The sequence below is a fragment of the Vulpes lagopus genome, chromosome 24 (genome assembly GCF_018345385.1).
Source record: "Vulpes lagopus strain Blue_001 chromosome 24, ASM1834538v1, whole genome shotgun sequence".
Lineage (NCBI taxonomy): Eukaryota > Metazoa > Chordata > Mammalia > Carnivora > Canidae > Vulpes > Vulpes lagopus.
The window spans coordinates 30,425,004-30,443,230 of NC_054847.1; the positions used below are offsets into that span (position 1 = coordinate 30,425,004).

Genomic DNA, 18,227 nt, shown 5'->3' on the forward strand with positions numbered 1-18,227 from the left:
TTATTTACTTATTCATGAGAGAGGCAGAGACACAGGCAGAGGGAGAAGCAGGCTCCCTGTGAGGAGCCCAACGTGGGGCTCGATCCTGGTACCCTGGGGTCACACCCTGGGCTGAAGGCAGATGCTCAACCACTGAGCCCCCCAGGCGTCCCAGGAATCCAATTTAATTAAGCAACTGTTTAAGCCCTTTTAATAATTGTCATAAATGCTGCAGGGAATCCAAAGATGGGTAAGATAGAAAACATGTCCTAAATAGATAACTGAATAACTAAAAATAAATAAGTAACTAAAAATTAAATAATTAAAAGTGTAAGATAACATAACGTTAAAAACAAATCCATATACAGTACTTAGCAATTAGTACAGTGATATTTGTATGCCTTTTATTTTAAAAGAATTGCATTTTATAGACTTTATTTTTATTCTTATTTTTTATTTTTTAAAGATTTTATTTATTTATTCATGAGAGACACAGAGAGAGGCAGAGACACAGGCAGAGGGAGAAGCAGGCTCCATGCAGGGAGCCCGATGTGGGACTCGATCCCGGGACCCTGGGGTCACGTCCTGTGCCAAAGGCAGGCACCAAACCACTGAGCCACCCAGGGATCCCCTTTATTTTATTTTTTAAAGTAACCTCTACATCCACCTTGGGGCTTGAACTTATAACCCTGAGATCAGAAGTCACATGCTCTGCAACTGAGCCCGACACGCGTTCTGTGTGCTCGACATGCCTTTTATTAGTTGGTCTTTACTTCTATGCAAATGTAATATGGGCTTCATGACCCTTTGCTAGTCAAGGACCTCTCTGAATCTGACCTTGTTACTAGTAAAAGGCAAAGAGTGGTTGGTAGTTGAGTAGTTGTGAGAAATCTATGTGATGACCCAGGAAAAGCATAGGGTCTGGCAGGAGAGTCACTCAAATATGTTAGACCTCTCTTGCCCCAGTCTCTAACCCTACTTTCTTTCCATAACATCCCACTGTACTATGAAGCAGTTAGTGTCATAGTCCTCCTGGAAGAGTAGCGAAGTGCCACAGAAGTTCAGAAAAGGAAAGAGAGAGAGAAGTGACATCTGTTTGAGAGGCTCACAAAAAGCCTTAATCTTGGAAGAGATACCATTTGGCATGTGCCTTAAAGACCGGGTGGTGTCTTGACAGATAACAAGGTGGAGGGATCAATATGCCATTCCAGTTGAAGGGAACGCTTAGAGCAGTGAGGTGGATGCATGGTGGTTGCCGCAAGCATGTTGCAGGAGGGTTGGGCAGGGAAGCACTCATCTGGGTGGGTTGGTAGGTCCTGCGTTGTGGAAAGGACCGCACTGGAGGGCGTGCGTACAGTAGGGTATCCTAGCAAGTGGCCAGATGCCATCTTTTAGGAATTGGGTCAGAGCTAGATGAATTTGGCAAAGGATGTAGAATAGAGGTAGGAGAGACAAGCAGACGTCTGCAAGGCTCTTGCCGAAGTCTAGGTAGAGAGTCATAGGGGTAGCTGAGATGCCTAGCAAGAGATGGATCCAGTAAATGAACCACCAGTCTGGCAGCAGATGGGTGATGGTGGGCAAGTTAGCTTGAGGGGTTCAGCCTAGATGACTGGGGACAGTGGTAGACAGTGGTGGGTGGGTTGGGTGAGGAGGGGAAAGGAGGAGGAAGAAGGCAGCCAGCTCCCTCTGGTTGTTTCGGGTATTTGGGGACATTCAGTTGAGGTTTCAATCCAGCAGTTGGTAATAGGGATTTGGGCTCAGGGTTAGAGACGGACTTCTTTGTGTTCTGCACATGGCTTGTGGCTGGACTACAGGAGTGGTTGAGCCCTCGCATAGGGGCTCGCATGGAAGAGGAGGGTGCAAAGGAGAAGAGGCTTCACCAGAGCCCTGGTCTGTTCTTTATTCGGTTGGCGGCCGTGAGAGTGTACAGAGGGAGGAGGCCAAGCAGGGCGCAGAGGGGAGGCAGCAGATCGGTGCCCTTCGGGCTGGGGTGGAGCCCTCACTGGCTCCAGCGCCTCCAGGCCTGCATGATGCGCCTCTGTACCCAGGTTCCCGGCGACCTGACCCGCTGCTGGTGGGCCTGTGGGCTGGTGTCTGCGGCCCTCTGGTGCTGCTGGGCCACTCCTCCAGGGGTGCACTTTGCACGCCAATCCTGATGGAGCCACCCCGAACTTAGCAACTGTTGCTGGCTTGCATTAATGCAATCATTCTGTGGAACATTTTTCGTCCTGAACTTCATGGGCGTTCCTTTATCAGCAGTATGTAAAGCACGCCACTGCACCCTGGGTGATACCACCACGTTTCAACCCAAATGCATGGAATTCTTAGAAAAAAAAAATCTATGGTTGAGAGTTAAAATATGTTCTTGGAGGTTCCATGATGAGATGCAATATGGTGTTATGGATAGAAGGCTTGGCTGGGAATCAGAGATTCTGGGTCCTACTCTCAGCTCAAACTGTTGCCTTCTATGCGCTCATGTGAAGTTATTTTCCATCCCCGGAAAGGGAAGTTAATATTCCCACCCAGCCTGTGAAATCGTGGGGTACAAATGGGAGATCAGGGGTCTGCACATACCATAAAAGCAAAATTGCTGTCCAATACATGGTTAGAACAAATAGTTCTATTTGCAGTAAATATGTGCAGGGCATGATTCCTTGGAGCCCCTGTATGCACCACACCTAGACTAGCCAAGGGCAAGTCTGGGCAAACACCTTTGTATTTCACGTTTTAACTAAAGGGAAGATTTTCCCAGTGCCGCCGTGTGCCTTCCACGTCGGAGATGCCCCTGGGGCCTGGGCATAACCGGAGGGAGGGGTTGGCAACGTGGTGCCTGGCCTGGGCCGCCCAGACTGGGCCGGGGAGCCGCCTGCAGGGCAGTGTGCCCCAGAAGAGGCCTCCTGGTCCCCTTGGCCACCTTCCGTGTGCCAAATAAGCCCTACATTCTACCCTCCGCGGACAGCTTTAGATCCTCTTTCTGGTGAGGGAAGTCGGATTTCTTTTTTTTTCAGACTTGATGGAAAACCAGATCTGCTGGAAAAACCATAGCAGCGATTTTAACCCCCTTCTCCTGAGTGTATAAAACATCAAGTTCACGCCAGTTTAAAGTTTACCTTTCAGATCCCTGGGGCGCTTAGCCGTTGAACGCCTGCCTTTGGCCCAGGGCGTGACCCCGGGGTCCCGGGATGGAGTTCCCCCGTCGGGCTCCCTGCGTGTGGAGCCTGCTTCTCCCTCTGCCTGGGTCTCTGCCCCACCCCCTCTCATGAATAAATAAATAAAATCTTTTTAAAAATATTGTAAAAAAAATAATAAAGTTTACCTTCTCTTGTGCTACATGTGGTCAGGATTGAAGCTGTTCTTATGGGGAAAGTCCCGGAACATTATTATTGCACGTTAAGAGTTGGAAAGATCCAATCTGTGACTTTATAGAGCGGAGGAGGCCCAGAAAAATAGGCAGATTGGTTAAGATCACGAAGTGGGTGCAGGGTGAGGTCCTGGACTAGACCCCATGCCCCTGACCCAATCTACTAACCCCTGCATCTTGGCAAATCAGGATACAGAACAGTTACATGGAGAAGACTGGGGGGGGGGGGGGGAGAGTCATTATATTTTGATATGAAACGAAAATCACATATAAATAAGGACCTTAGTTTCATTAACACAGATTCCATTAACTTCTTAAACAGAAGTAACACTTCTGTCTTCATTTTGCCTGTTAGCCAGGCAATAATTCTGAATTTCTTCATTATCACTTGGGCAGTTCCCTTTCTCAGAGTGTCTTTTTCTGTGGCTGTCTGTGATCCTGACAGTGCTTGTGTGTCCACGCAGCGGGACTTTTGGCAGCAAAGGAAGAATTTTAGCCTGGTTTCCTGCAGGAAGAAGGCTTACAAGATTCATTCTCGTGTGTTGCCTTTGTTCATTCTTGAGACGTGGTTGGCATCACCTTGGCAACTCAGTAGAAGCCAGTCGTCGTTGCTCCGTCGGTTTCATTACAGCCTCTCCTGAGAGCAGTCTTGGCTTTGGCCGGAACTGGCACCAGCTGCCTTCCTCGGGGCACAGAGCCAGTGTGGGAGGGGGATGGGGATGTCTGGGCCTGGCCCTGGTGTGTGGCGTTTCTGTTCCCAGTCATAGAGTCGTCTCGGCATAAATGGGGGCAGGTGGCAGGGTGGGGAGGAGAACACGGGGGTCTTCATTGTGAGGCTACGTCTGTACATTGGCAGATTCGTGGACTCGGGACCATATATGACACTCTTGGGAAAACGTGGATGGTCACTGCCAGGTGAGGGATGGTTTGCCCCAAGGTGCACCGTGGAGGTTTTTTCTGCTTTGGGAATTTGCAGCTGAGCCTCAGATAAGTGGAAATGTAGGTGATGGGGTAAAGAGGAATAAGGGGGGATACAGAACAAGACCATGCAACTCCACGACTGCTAAGATCTTGGAAGTGGGACATGAGAATGGTCAGCAGCAAAAGCAGTTTCTGACACCCTGGAGAAATACAGTGGGTAATGGTTTTCTCCTCCCTCCCACCCCCAGCACTGTTTCATGGTGTCTTGGCACCCTAACCTTGGTGCTTACCCGTCAGGCGTTGGTCATCATCAGCAGCAGCAGCAGCAAGAGTTTTTTACTGAGCACCTACTTGGTATTTACCCCGACTCTGATCCGTTATTGGTTGGGGCCTGTTGGGTTGGTGCTGGGATGTCTGCCCCTCTGGCTTATGTCAGGTGATAGAGAGGACTCTGGCAGCCAGAGAAGCCCTCGGGCCAGGAGATACATGCAGGTGCTGGAGGTCAGGCCAGCCAGCCTGGAAATGGTGACGATGGAGAGGGTATGGTCAGGACCCTGGAAGCATCTGCCTTGTGTTTCCAGTGGGTGCTACCCTGGAAGTTTCTGGAAGGCTCCTAAGTTGTAATAGCAGAGCTGGTGAATCTGTGAGTCCCTGCACAAGACATAAGTCCTCACCTTTCCTAGACAGTATGTACAGCTGCACATTAAAATTTTATTTATTTTTTAGAGTACAGAAGATAACCTTGGAACAGAGTTAATTTTGCTAGGACTCTCAGAAACTAAAGGCCTCATAGAGCTGAGCTTATGAGTTGTAGACTCAGGGGCCTGGAGATGCCTGCGGTGTGATGTGGCATTAGGGTGTCAAGAGAGGCATCGGGATGCCGAGTCTCTCAGCTGGTACATTGTGAGTGATTGTCACCTACTAGTATCCTTTCCCTTAAATGGCCACTGCTTGCTGATTTTAGGTAATACGCGTGCTTGGTGTAAATCGTTCTAAACTTTTTATTATGAAGTAACACTGACCATGACACAAGCATCTTCTAGAACAGCGGGCACTCAATAGATCCTTTTTTGCCTGAGCGTACATCTAATTTTCAGAATCCTGAATTGTGGGTCTTAATGGCTCCATTTTACAGATGAGGAAACGGAGCCCCAGAGAGATGGGAGTTATACCCATGTTTATGTGGATTCATTTACACCCCATATTGGTACGCTGCCTTCCTGCACAATACTTAGTATTAGCTACTGGAATGAGGAGCACAGAAACCCTATTAGTAATCCCTTGAAACGTCCTGTCCTTCTAGTCCACTGTTCTCTTTCTTAAAGCACATGGGTATGTGTTATTTATAGTCTCCCATGAGATTATTCCTTCACTCTGGGCCACTTTATAAATGTCAAGACAACAGTACAACAGTGTATTATATTACAATTCCTAGAAACATCTCAGGCCTGTAACATATGTTGAAGTAAATTTTATATGTTAAGTGTCCATGAAAAACTCCTGAGTGGCACCCGGGGGGCTCAGTTGGTTAAGTGTCCAACTCTTGATTTATTTATTTAATTTAATTTATTTATTTATTAAAAAAATTTTTTTTTCAACTGTTAATTTTTGAATCAGGTCACGATCTCAGGGTTGTGAGGTTGAGTCCCGCATCAGGCTCTGTGCTGGGTGTGAGACTTGCTTAAAATTCTCTCTCTCCCTCCGCCCCCACACTTTCTCTCCCAACAAACAAACAAGCAAACAAAGCCAACTTCTCCTGAGATAAAAATCCACATCACAAAGAAATGCCACTGCATACTTACGAGGACGGTTATCATAAAGAAGAGAAGTCACAAGGGTACGGAGAAACTGGAACCCTCATACACCGCTGGTGGGAATGTAGTGTGGTGCAGCTGCCTTGAAAAAGTGTCAGTTCTTCAAAAATTTTGACCCTATAGAGTTACTCTCTGACCCAGAAATTCCTCTCCCAGGTGGAATATGAAATGAAAGGAGAAATGAAAACACATGTCCACCTAAAACTCGTATATGAATGTTCATAGCAGCATTCATAATTGTGAAAAAAGTGGAAACAACCCGAATGTCTGTCCTGTGGATGAATGGATACAAAGAATGTGGTTAATCTATGCAGTGGAATATTACTCAGTCATGAAAACCACAATATGGATGACTCTTGAAAACATACTAAGTGGAAGAAAAACGTTAGTCACAACAAGCTACGTACTGTATGCTTCTGTTTATATGAAATGTCTAAAACAGAGCTACAAAGACCCGGAGAGTGTGGAGTGACTGCTAATGGGTATAGAGTTTCCTTTTGGTGTGATGAAAATCTTAAAATTAGATTGTGGTGATGATGGTCCAATCTTTTCTTTTTTTCTTTCTTTTTTTTTTTTTTTGATGGTCCAATCTTGTAAAGGTTCCAGCAACAGCAGAATGTACCTTTTCGTTAAAGGGGTGAATTTTGTGGTACGCAAATTATATTTCAATGAACAACACAAAACAAAACTTGTGTTGGCACATTTGTGTCGATAAAGAACGAGTATGAACATTAACCCAAGGGCTGCCTGCTTTTTAGTTAATGTTTGGGAAACATCCTTTGAGATTGTTCCCAAAGCCCTTCATAGTGGGTGACTTTATTTAATTTCTCCTCGAGCAAACTACTGCAGTGTTTTAGTGCTGCCTTAGCCCGGGACACCTTTGGAGTCCTTCAAGTCAGGACAAATCCACACAACTTTTAGGAAGGAAGCGCATCTGTCTTTCTCTCTGACATGAGGGGAAAAGAGATTTAGACAATGGACACGGCTCCCAGAACGAAACAAAGCCGTGATGTTGACGTAGTCAGGTCTCTGCAGGTCTCTCGGCCTCGGTCCGTCGTGTTCTGGGGGACGGTGCCAAGTCTAATGCTTCAGGGAGGCAGTTTAAATCAATGTAAGGACACCGCGTCCCAGCAGTTGGAGCCAGTAGAGTTTCGAGCCGTTCATGGTGAGGGCTCGTGGAGGTGGGAGAGGAGGCGGGCGGACTATAAGGCCTGTGTTATTAATTCTGGGAGGCTGTGGTTCTCCTTCCTCTGCTGTGCTGCTCCCGTTCTCATAGCAATGACTCTTGGTCCAATGAACTAATCAACTGTGTGTGTGGAAACAATTAGAATTGATTGGGAGGAAAGCAGGAGAAACAGAGCACCAGAGCCTCATGCCTGTCGTCTCCTTGATGTTCGGAGAGAGCCCCTGATTCTAACGCAAGAACTTTGAGACTACTAGACGGGGAGCCAGGAGGTCCAGGTTCAGGGCACAGACCTGCAGCCCACCTAATTGTCTGGGTGGCTTTCTGCAAGCCATCCATCTACCCTCTCCTGACCTCCAATTTGTTTATTTGTAAAAATATGATGTTGGGTTGGGCTGACCCTGACGGGCTGACTTTCAGGCTCTAAAACATTCTAGACTTTTTCTTAATAACTTCCAACTTTCCATAGCAAGTCTCACACTTGCCCTTTCCTAGGCTCTGATTGGCTTTTGCCTGTCGCCCCCTTCCCCCGGTGTGTATTGAGCTATTTAATTATGATTGTAAACAGTTTCCAGGACTACTTGGCTGCTTGCATCTCTGTGTACACCACCATGCCCCTCCTCACTGTGCCCCAGGAAGGATGTTGGCAGGAGGGGGTCTCGCCTCCTTCCCAGGACCGGCCCAGAACCCCCAAGTTCCACAAAAGGGTTATTACCTACAGAGGGGAGGGGTTCCGTCCTTCTTGATGGCTGCTTTACTTGTGGCTGCAGGATGTTGATCAGCTCCTCTCTCTTCCTCTTGCCATGGATGTGTGTCTCCAACCTTTGCTTGGTGAACTTGAGGGTGTGCTCGTCCCTGGAGACTTTGAGCAGCCCCATGGCGGGCCGCTGGTATGGGGCGAAGCTGCACGCCTCTCGGACCACGTCTCGCATGAATTTCACGTGCGTGGTGAGGCACCTGCCGCGGTGGCTGTGCCTTGGCTTGTTCACATTCTTCGTCACCTTGTGGTCCTCCTGATTGATCTGCTCTCTGTCTCCTACTTTAAGAGTAAATCTAAAGCTGCTTAGGAAAACAGCATGGTGTGAGGGAGGAACACTTGAAATCAGAGACTTAGGGTTATTTCTCCAAAGTAATAAAGTGGGCCTTAGTTTTCCAGTCTGTGGCATAGGGATAGTCCTAGCTACTTCACGGAGCTACTGTGAGAATTAAATGAGATAAAACAGAAGACAGGTTTGGATGGGAGTGGTGGGTGATGGTGCAGGTAGACTGCAGTGAGAAGGTGGCCAGCAGAGGCTGAAAGAACTTGTCATCCCATATACTTTCAGGAAGGAAGTCACATGGACACCTGGCACAGGGACTTAATGATTGTTCTCAGAAATCTGTTCATCTTCCTAATACTCCTCCGTGTCTAAAGATAATTCCACAGAGTGGGTTTATTAAATCTTGCTGTGGAAATTGGAAATTTAAGTTTTTTTTTTTTTCCCCCTGTTTCTTTCTTAGTAATGATAGAGAAAAATCATTCAAATCATTGGGTGCCTTGGGTCCCAACCCTTGGTTAGTTTTAAACATTGTTATGAGATTACTTCTCGATAACCTCTTCTTGGGTAATTAATTTCAGTTTGCTTAACGTCCCTCCTGGTGCCCATCTTCTAAATGTTGAAGTGAGTCTTTTGCTTTCCTCCATCTCCCAGAGTAATATTCCTTACAGGCTGGGGAACGGTTGTTGGGTAATGGGTCAAATGAAGTAATAGGCAGGCCATATGGTTCATGGACACTTTGCTCTCAACAACTTGATAGGAAGTGGTTCGATTTCTTTTTTTAATTTAAACTATAAAAATGTAAGAACCATCTGCTGTTATTTTTTGCATGTGATCCTGGTAAGTTATTTAGTTAGATTGCTCCTGTGCAATTAGTTGCTCTCTATGGAGGCTTTTGTGGCAAAGCTGGGTTATTTCCTTTTCAATTGTAATGTATATGGAATGTGCATGTCCCATCCAGATTCCTTTCAAAAATTGCAGCAGGTTTGCCTACATGCAGTGAACTCTTGGGATTTATATGGCTTCTGTCTTAGCTGCTTAAATACTTAAATTGTAGCGGTCCATTTGATTGGTTGAGAATAGGTCACGTACTAATTGCTATGGAGCAAACCAAATAGGGTAATGTGATAGAGAGTGATGCCAGGGTGGGGGTAGGGTGGGGCTGCTTTAGTTAGGAGCTTGGACGCCCTCAAAGGAGGAGAAATTGGAGTTGACATCTGAAGGGTGAGAAAGAGACAGCCAGACGAAGATGTCTGGTGAGCCAAATGAAGATCTGCAGTGAGAGAATTTGAAGGGGAAGGAAGTGAAGAGCAAAGGACCTGAGCCATGCAATACACTGAGGAATAAGCCAGAGAATGAAGTCCAAGGCAGAGGAGAATGCAGGGAGATGGAGGTGAAGAAGGTCTAGTCTAACAGCAGCCATTGGAGGTTTTTAAGGGAGGATTTGAAGTCATCTGATTTATAGTTGTAGAAAGCTCACCCTGGCTGTTAAGTGGAAATTGGATCGTTAGGAGCAAGAATGGAGTCAAGGAGACCCGAGCAAACTATAGCTGTTGTCCGATGAGAAGCCGGGGTGGCTTGGGCTCAGGTTGTGTGGTATAGATGATGAGACACAATCAATTTGGGATATATTTGAGATTTGGAAACTTTGGGGCATACCTAATGATTTTGGTCTCTTACTCAGATATGGAGTGCTTGATGACTCACTTTTGGTCAGTTAAGTTTGAGATGGCTAATGGAATCCAAGTGGAAATGTCTGGTGGGTGATGGAGTATATGAATCTGGAGCTCGGATGAGATTTAAATTATGTGAAGGTCAAGAATGTAGACAGAGACGAGGCTGAGGTGTCTAAGTCTGGGACATACCGTGGTTTAGAAGTCTGGAAGAGACACCAGCAAAAGACACCCGACAGGGTAGCCAGAGAGATCGGAGAACCATGTGCTGAATGGGTGCCTGGAAAGGAAAGTCTCTCCAGGAGTAATTGGCGCCCTCACCGTTCAATTTCAAGTGTTAGCACTTAGCACCCCTATTAAAATGTTCATTGAAAGATGTATTCTGAAGCTGCACATTTAGTGACATCTAGAGCACTCAGGACCCAACGCCTGTCCATGGAAACCCTCAGTCACAGTGGGATCAGAAACAGGGCGACTCTCGTCTCCCAGGGGCCCAGGGGGAGGGGGCTTGCTGAGGTCTCTCTCAGGGTTTGTGAGAGTTTCTTACCATTACCAAAGCAGCAAAGAGTCATTTGTTCATTGTTGTTGTTAAATGACAGTTGCCTATACGGCTTGCATGGCTAAGCCACAAGTCAGTTCTTGGAAAATAATCAGTAACTATATTTTAATTCTCAGTTTTAATTTCAAGAGTCTAAGGTTCACTTAAAAAAAAAGGCTGTAAAAAAAAAAAATAAAAGCCTGTATATCCAACTCTGTGTATAAAAAGACAAAAATACTTACATTTTTAACTTCTCTATATTCCAGTCCTGATGAGAAGTCTCAAAACAAATCATTTTCTAAATTTTATCTTTTCTCAAAAGCAGTTTCTGTTTGGGAGTTAACTTCAGCTTATGGAAAATTGTTGTATTATCTATTTGTCACCTGATAAATATGATTTAAATGAGTAGTAGAGATTTCTTGCTTTCTACCTCTCTTCAAGTGAATGTATAATACACTCTGACAAACATTTTAAGTTGAAGGGCAAAATTGGGGAGTCCTCTTTTTTTTGTATAATTTACTATAAATTAATAAGTCATTTTTCCTGCCGTAGGAAGTGTACTTTCTCCAAAACACAAAGCAGTATTGTTCTGGAAACAAGATGGTTTATTTTGGTGATTCTCATCGTTTTTTAGAGAAATAATGGATTTGTTTGAAATTAAGCAAAGCTACAGTTTCTTTTAGGAAGGTTCAATGGATAACAAATACTAACGCAAACTGTAAATGTTTATTTTAATCTTTTTGCCTTACTGGCATTTAGTTAATTTTATGAATAGATAAAGCTAATAGGAATGTAGTGGGCTGATTATTGGCAATAGATAGTGGTGAGGAATATTCTCTTGGTTATTCAACCAAATACTTGGTTCACTAATTGAATGAGACTTGCAGGGAACAAAACATCAGAAAATAACCCCTTTCCATAATTTTAAGAAAATGACTGACTCTGCTGCTTTGTGGAGAAATAAAATTTGGAGGCACCTGGTGGCTCAGTTGGCTAAGCATCCAACTCTTGATTTTGGCTCAAGTCTTGATCTCAGGGTTGTGAGTTCAAACCCCCTAATGGGCTCCATGCCGGGTGTGGTGCCTACTTAAAAAAGTTTTCATGTTACCTCAAAATTTTCCTTTTCTTCTAAGACCAAACTGGAAATAGCTCATTTATCTGGTTGGCTCAATCCCACCTTCAAAGGCCAAAGGCTCGGGCCTTCACTTGAAGCATAGGACCTTCCCTGTGTGCAGCACTCCCCACGGTCAGGAATGAGTAAAACACCAAGCCAGTCGGGCAGCTCCGTATGTTTGTGTGAAGATTATAGGATGTAGCAAGCCTTGTCCCTGGGTCCCTCGTGAGCAGTTATCTTTTTGAGGCATTGGACTGCCCTGGGAGAAGGTTCCTGATGTCCAAGCCGTGTGTAGGAGGTGCAGGGTGGGAGTGAAGGAAGCTCTTTCCTTCCCTTCTCCTGCCGCCTTCTCTAACCACTTGGAGGAAACGAAGATGAAGGGATGCCCGGGTGGATGGGGCCATGGGAAAGGGCAGGGGGAGGGCCACTCCTTGCCTGGGTGGTGTCGGTGGGAAGAAGACCCTGTTATGGGGGGGCGGTCTCCCTGGGAAGGGACTGTCTGGCCCTTAGCACTGGGCCTTGGTGAATGTGTGTGGTTGGGGGTCGGGGCAGACAGCTCTTCCCTTCCCCTCTGACAGTTACTTCCTTGAATGGCACATGACTCCGCGTCAGACTGAACCCCAAGGTCCTACACCTGGGGAGATCACTTGATTTGCTGTGCAGAGGGGCCCTCCGCCCAGTTAAGGCAGCACTTACACATGTGAAGAGATTGCTGGAATTCTTCGGGATACAAAGCAATAGTATCTTACTACTAAGAGCAGCTTCTTAAGTCTGATCATGTCAGAATTTATCCCCATTGGATAAAATCTAAGCACATGACCTTGGCTAACAGTGCCTTGCATTAACTGGCTCCTGATTTCTTTTCTCCCCTCCTTTTGTACGACCCTCCAGTTCCTTGAACACTCCAACCCCCCCCCCCCCCCCCCGGCCGTATGTCCACCCTATGCTCTGTGTGGTATCTCCCTTGGCTTTTCACTCGCCTCAGTCTTTCTCATCTTTTAAAAATCCACTTAACAGGTGTTTCTTTTTTTTTTTTTTAAAGGATAACTTTTTTTTAAAGATTTTATTTATTTATTCATGAGAGACACACAGAGAGAGAGGCAGAGACATAGGCAGAGAGAGAAGCAGGCTCCATGCAGGGAGCCCGATGTGGGACTCGATCTCAGGACTCCAGGATCAGACCCTGGGCCAAAGGCAGACGCTTAACCTCTGAGCCACCCAGGCATCCCTTAACAGGTGTTTCTTCAGAGAGGCCTGCTTTGCTCCATCATCCTCTCTGTCCCATTATTTTGCACCTGGGCATTTTGTATTTCCTTGGGCGCTTGCTTTCTGCCACGCTTAATTGAATGCTTCATTTATAGGCCGGACATTTTTCTGATTTGGCTAGCCTCTCGTCTATCCCTGGTTCAGGAGACGCTCTCAAAAAATAAGTGAATGAATGAAGTGTCCGCCTACTTTTCATCAGAAAAAGTGTTTCAAGTAAAAAAGAAAAAGTTGTTTCTCAAATTCTCAACATGCAACACACAAAAGCCCATCGTACGTGTGGTAATTCCCCAGTCTTGGTACGGAGCTGCCTTTAAGGATAGGGCTTGTGATTTAGTGCCTGTGGTCTAACTACTATTAGTGCTTTTAATTCCTCAACTTCTAATGTGTTTTCTCCGCCCTTTCCTTTCGTCTTTTTTAGCAAGGGAAGCCATATGTCTTCGATAGAGTGCTGCCTCCCAGCACGACCCAAGAGCAGGTTTACAATGCGTGTGCAAAGCAAATTGTCAAAGGTAAGTGCTATTTCTTTATTTCCTCCTGGGCCTTTCAGAGTAATTGAAAACATTAAGTGATATTTGCAGCCTAGGAATCAATGTGCCTTGACTCTAAGCAGAGACCCGTTAATTGGAAACACTGAATTATGGCCCGAGCTCTGGCCCTGGTTTGCTATGATGTCAGGCGAGTTCTTGAACCTCTCTGTACCTCCTTGCCAGGGAAATTTCTTTATTTCTTTTGCCACCTTTTTGGCAGAGTGATTCCGCCACCTAGAAGCTTACAAGCTATGGTCACACTATTTCTGTAATGGTTTTAAAATACTCCTGTAGGTATGAGGCCTCCTTTTTACTTTGAAGGAGTCGAAAATATATATTTCTGATGCTCGGTTGCATATTTTTGGCTGATTTATTTTGTACATCTGTCCCTTCAGGGAGAGGCCTTACCTGTGGAAAATTCTTGTGCATCAAGGAATTTTCTACAGCATCATAAAATTACATTACCTTGTTGGTTATTGAGCTGGTCTTGCTACTCAGCATTCCTTAAATATACTTTCGTCTAACCCACTTTCAACCTTTCCACTCAGATACTAACATTTGTTCCTCCAAATAGATAGCCCGAAGCCTAAACTTGTCTCAGAGATCAGCCCTTTTCTCCGGGACTTACCTTGACCCTGCAGGATCTGTGTCAAAGTAACAGCAGGCTGATGAAGCAATTTACAGGCTGCTCTCTACCTTGCCCTTTCAAATCAGGGGCAGGCTGGAGCTTGCCCTGGGGGAGCTCGCCATCTGGACAGAGCTGAGGGGCATCTCCTGCTACTGTGCTTTTCATCTTCAAATCTTTACCTTCAACTCCGAATGCTTTGGTGGCTGTGCTTTCAAATATCCTGATGTTGCCGTCTTTTATAGGCAGCTCTGGATTTAAAGAGCAAAAAGCAAAAGCAGAATGCAAAAAAGCACCTTGTGATGCAAGATGTTCTTGTTTTCGGAAGCCGAGCTGACTAACCTGACTATTTGAAATGCATGAACGCCAGCCCCGAGTGCATCTGTTAGATTAGTTCTGACCCTGGACACCTGTGTGGGAGGTTGAGTCAGTATGTAATGTTCCTTGCTGAGGTGTATGGTTATGCACACTCCTGTTGCAGATATCAATTAATTTTGAAGGTCTTCACGGTGAGATTATTACAGAAAACAGAAGACAAAAAAACATGCCTGAATTTGGGCTCTTCTTGAATTAATACTGTGAGCCTGTGTCTGGTGGTAATATTGGTCTTCTCTCTGCTTCTATTCTTTTGTATCTCTTCCTGTCTAAAGATGTTCTCTCTCTCTCTCTCTCTCTCTGGTGTGTGTAGTTCTAGTTTGCTCCTAGTCAGCCTTCACCATTATCAGACTCTTCCTTATTTTTATTAAAGTAAGATTAATCACACATGAGCCATAATTTCCTTCTTTTTCTCTCCCCTTCCATTATCAGAACCAAATAGTATTTACCACGTGCTGTGCTAAGCACGAGGTCCATTTAAATACATCTCTAAGTTGATGTTGTAATTAGAGATAGATGCACTCTATTTTAAAAAAATCCCATGATTAACAAATAATCATAATCTTTCAGTCTTCATTACTAGAGGAGTGGAGTCTCTTCCAGTGTTCGGGTTTTTCAGTACTATGGAATGTCAGAAATAGGTAATCCTTGGAAAGTTCTTGCAAAGATGTGACCTAACTGGATAACCTGAGGTCCAATATATGATGAGCCACCAAGAAAGCCATTTACAGTAATGTTAGGCTCCGACGTGATAAGATAAACATATATTTTTCACGCACTATAATTGTACCACGAGCATATGCATTTCCTAACAATAGAGTACCTTCTTTTCCCTTGAAAGGAAATTATTAGGGAATGATGAAGGCCTAATTTAACTTTTTTTGTTTTTTTTTTTTAAATATCCACTGAAGCTACTGTGAGGGGAAGTGGCTGTGTTATTGCTGTATCAGCAAAGTAAAGCACAGATATATAAGAAAGAGCTCTTGGAACAGTTACTAGGTTTTGTCATGACAAGCCCTATTTAAATCAGTAAAGGAAGGTGGTGCTGTAGAGACCTCTTTTTCTAGAGGCCAGGAATTCAATCCGATAACATCTGAAGGTCACCACAGTCCCCAAGCTTCATGACAATGTAGTGGACCGGTGAGCTTTCCTTTCAAGGCTCTCTGAACCTTTAACGTTTTTGATATTCAGGAAGACTCCTTTTAACTGGATGGCTTTATTCTTTCTTGGTTTTTTTCATTCCCTCCAACTTCAGTGGGTTTTAAAAAAACATATTTCAAACGCTCGCTTGTAGAATTCTGGTATCTCCCACACTCCCATCTTTGTCTGGTGTGTGTTTTGCAAAGTGTTGCCTGAAAGGGTATATAGAATTCTCCGTTTCTTCCAGAAGAGCTTATAAGATTTGTGACTATCAGCATGGTAAATAGGAAGGTTTCTGTGGACGCCGTAGGAATTAAAAACCATGGTTACTGCTTGCTATTGTTGCCGTGTGGGTAACTATTTCCCGGTCTACAGAAGTCACTCTGGGCATTTGCCTTTCAAATTAACTAGATGTAGACTGACTGTACAGGCCTAGAAGAGGTGGTTTCTTGTTTTCTAGATCTCATTTCTTTCAGCTTCATTCATTTGGTTGTTCTTTTTATTCCTTTCTGTACGCAAGGATATTAAGCATTTGCCATGTGCTGTAAGCACTGCTAGGGACTGAGAATCAGCAAGATACACAAGACCAAGAAGCTCCACGTACAGGGGAAGAAACAGGTGCATCCGTAGTTATCATACTCATGGGTAGTACATGCTCTAAGATGGCTGCGTGCAAAATGCTGTGAGACCCCAGAAGAAAGTCATTTGGGACTGATTTTGGTGAGTGGGGGGGAGGATTGGAGAATTAAGGGTTCTTGGAAAGGCCGGGTCCTGACGACTGTACAGTATAGCAGGGCCGCACAAGCACAAGGAGCAGCAAAAGCATAAGGGCACAGATTTTATGGTGTGTTTGGGCAACGTAGAGTTGTTGCAAGGTGCCTCGGGGCCGGGACCTAAAAGGAGAGTTTGGATTAGAGTTTGGTGGAAATGGATGTGGACTCACTGAGAAGTTTTAAGGTCAGAATACTATAAGGTCTATTTTATTATATTATATGTGACTCTTAAGAAGAAATATATTTATTTGGCTACTGCTATCTCTCAGGCCCCCTCTGTGCTCTTTTCATGTGTTATTGTATTTTAAGTCTCCACAGTTTTATGAGGTGTGAGCATGATTGTTCCCGTTGTATTAAAGAGGAATTTGAGGTCAGATAACTTGGTCAGGTCAGTTAGGGGACTCGAGCCTGAGCTTGCTTGTCTTCCTGAATGTTTCTGCACCATCCTGCCCCCACTTTCCTGGTGGGCTCATCATGAGCACTTAGGAATGATTTATGAGTTGTTACTTTCCTATCAGGCCATATGGACTATTACCCAAGCACTGCAAAAAGAGGGATTGGAATGGAAGTGGGGAGAGCGGGGAGAATAGAGACCATGGTCCCGTGGCCTTGGGGTGGCCCTGCCTGCCGTCCAATCGTGAGATGCACTTCCATTCTGGAGATGCAGCCGGGCCCGCCATTCTGGTTTGCCACGAGCGTTCAGCAGGGCTGCCCCTGGGCATGTGGCCTCCTTGAGTAGTTTGGTTGTCCCCCCAGAGCCTTAGGATTCCAAGGCAGGGATGACTTGTCAGCTACTGTTGCCACTGACAGGCCATCATTTTACCTGGGGGAGTTGGTAGGAGGCCGTGACAGCCTTCTCAGGAACTTCCGTGATTACATCTTCCCCAAATTCTTACCCAACAGTGGAGCTAACTCTTCTGCTCTAGCCAAGATCTGGTCTCAGAACTAGCCAAACCTAGGTAGGAAAACTGGCTTCCGAAGTCTATAGCAAGAGTCGAAGAAAGTTTTCTAGCATCCCACTCTTCTTCACCTTCCTGTCTGGAGGTGAGAAGGCTCTTCCCACCTGCAGTGGAATCTCTCTCTGGGTTTGTTTGGCTGCTGGATGGATGTGTGCTGTGTTTGTGGGTGCCAACGGCTGCGTGGCGTGAGCTGAGATCACATCGCGCCAGAGCCCATCACAAAGCAAGGTTCTGTCTGGCTGAGCTGGTTCCTGGCCCTGCGGCTGGTGCATAGAAATAGTCATTCTGTTACGGGACAGGCTCTGAAACAAATGCTTTCCTCGGGCCCAGGAACTGTCATTCAGCATGATGAAAGTGCCTTTCTGTGGGCTGTTTCTGTGAGGGTTGAGTGGGGGTGGTTGTGTGGCTCAGCGTGGCGCTCCCCCACCCTGCTTTCCCAGCGGCCAACCCGAATGCCCTGTGCGCGCTCACTCCCCTCCTGCCTCTCCCCTTCCCTGAGAATCAAACACGGGCTAGGTAAACAAACTGACCCCCAAAACATGGAGTTTGGAAGAAAATAGAGAACACGGAGTTCGAAGGGTTTTTTCTTTCCTTTTTAAATTACCATTTAATTCACAATTGAGTTGATCGAGGACCTCAGCTCTGTTCAACCTTGAACACTAGAGATAGGTTCTCTAGCAAGGAACTAATTGTAACGTGATTGTAAATAGGTCCTTAGTGGCCAAGGAGAGGTTGTTCTGGTGGGGTTTTATGTGCTTTCTTTTCTTAAAAAAAAAAAAAAATGGGCTCCATGTTTAAATAGCAGCACCAGACAGTCAAGGATTCCCCGAGTCTCACGTGATCCTTAGCTCCCTGCTCCAGAACAAGTGGTGCTCCCTCGAGCTCTTGCTTTCCTGTGTGTGTCCCAGGCCTTACCCTGCAGGCGTGCTGGGAGCAGCAGCT

The 18,227-nt window shown here is 45.5% G+C and overlaps 1 protein-coding gene across 1 annotated transcript in view; it reads left to right on the forward strand.

Annotated features, from left to right (window-relative positions):
* KIF5C (kinesin family member 5C) overlaps positions 1–18,227 on the forward strand; it is a 151,209-nt gene that overhangs the window by 38,332 nt on the left and 94,650 nt on the right. Inside the window, exon 2 of the mRNA XM_041739887.1 lies at positions 13,305–13,395. Coding sequence (XP_041595821.1) covers positions 13,305–13,395 — 91 coding nt within the window. The remainder of the gene's footprint in view (positions 1–13,304; positions 13,396–18,227) is intronic.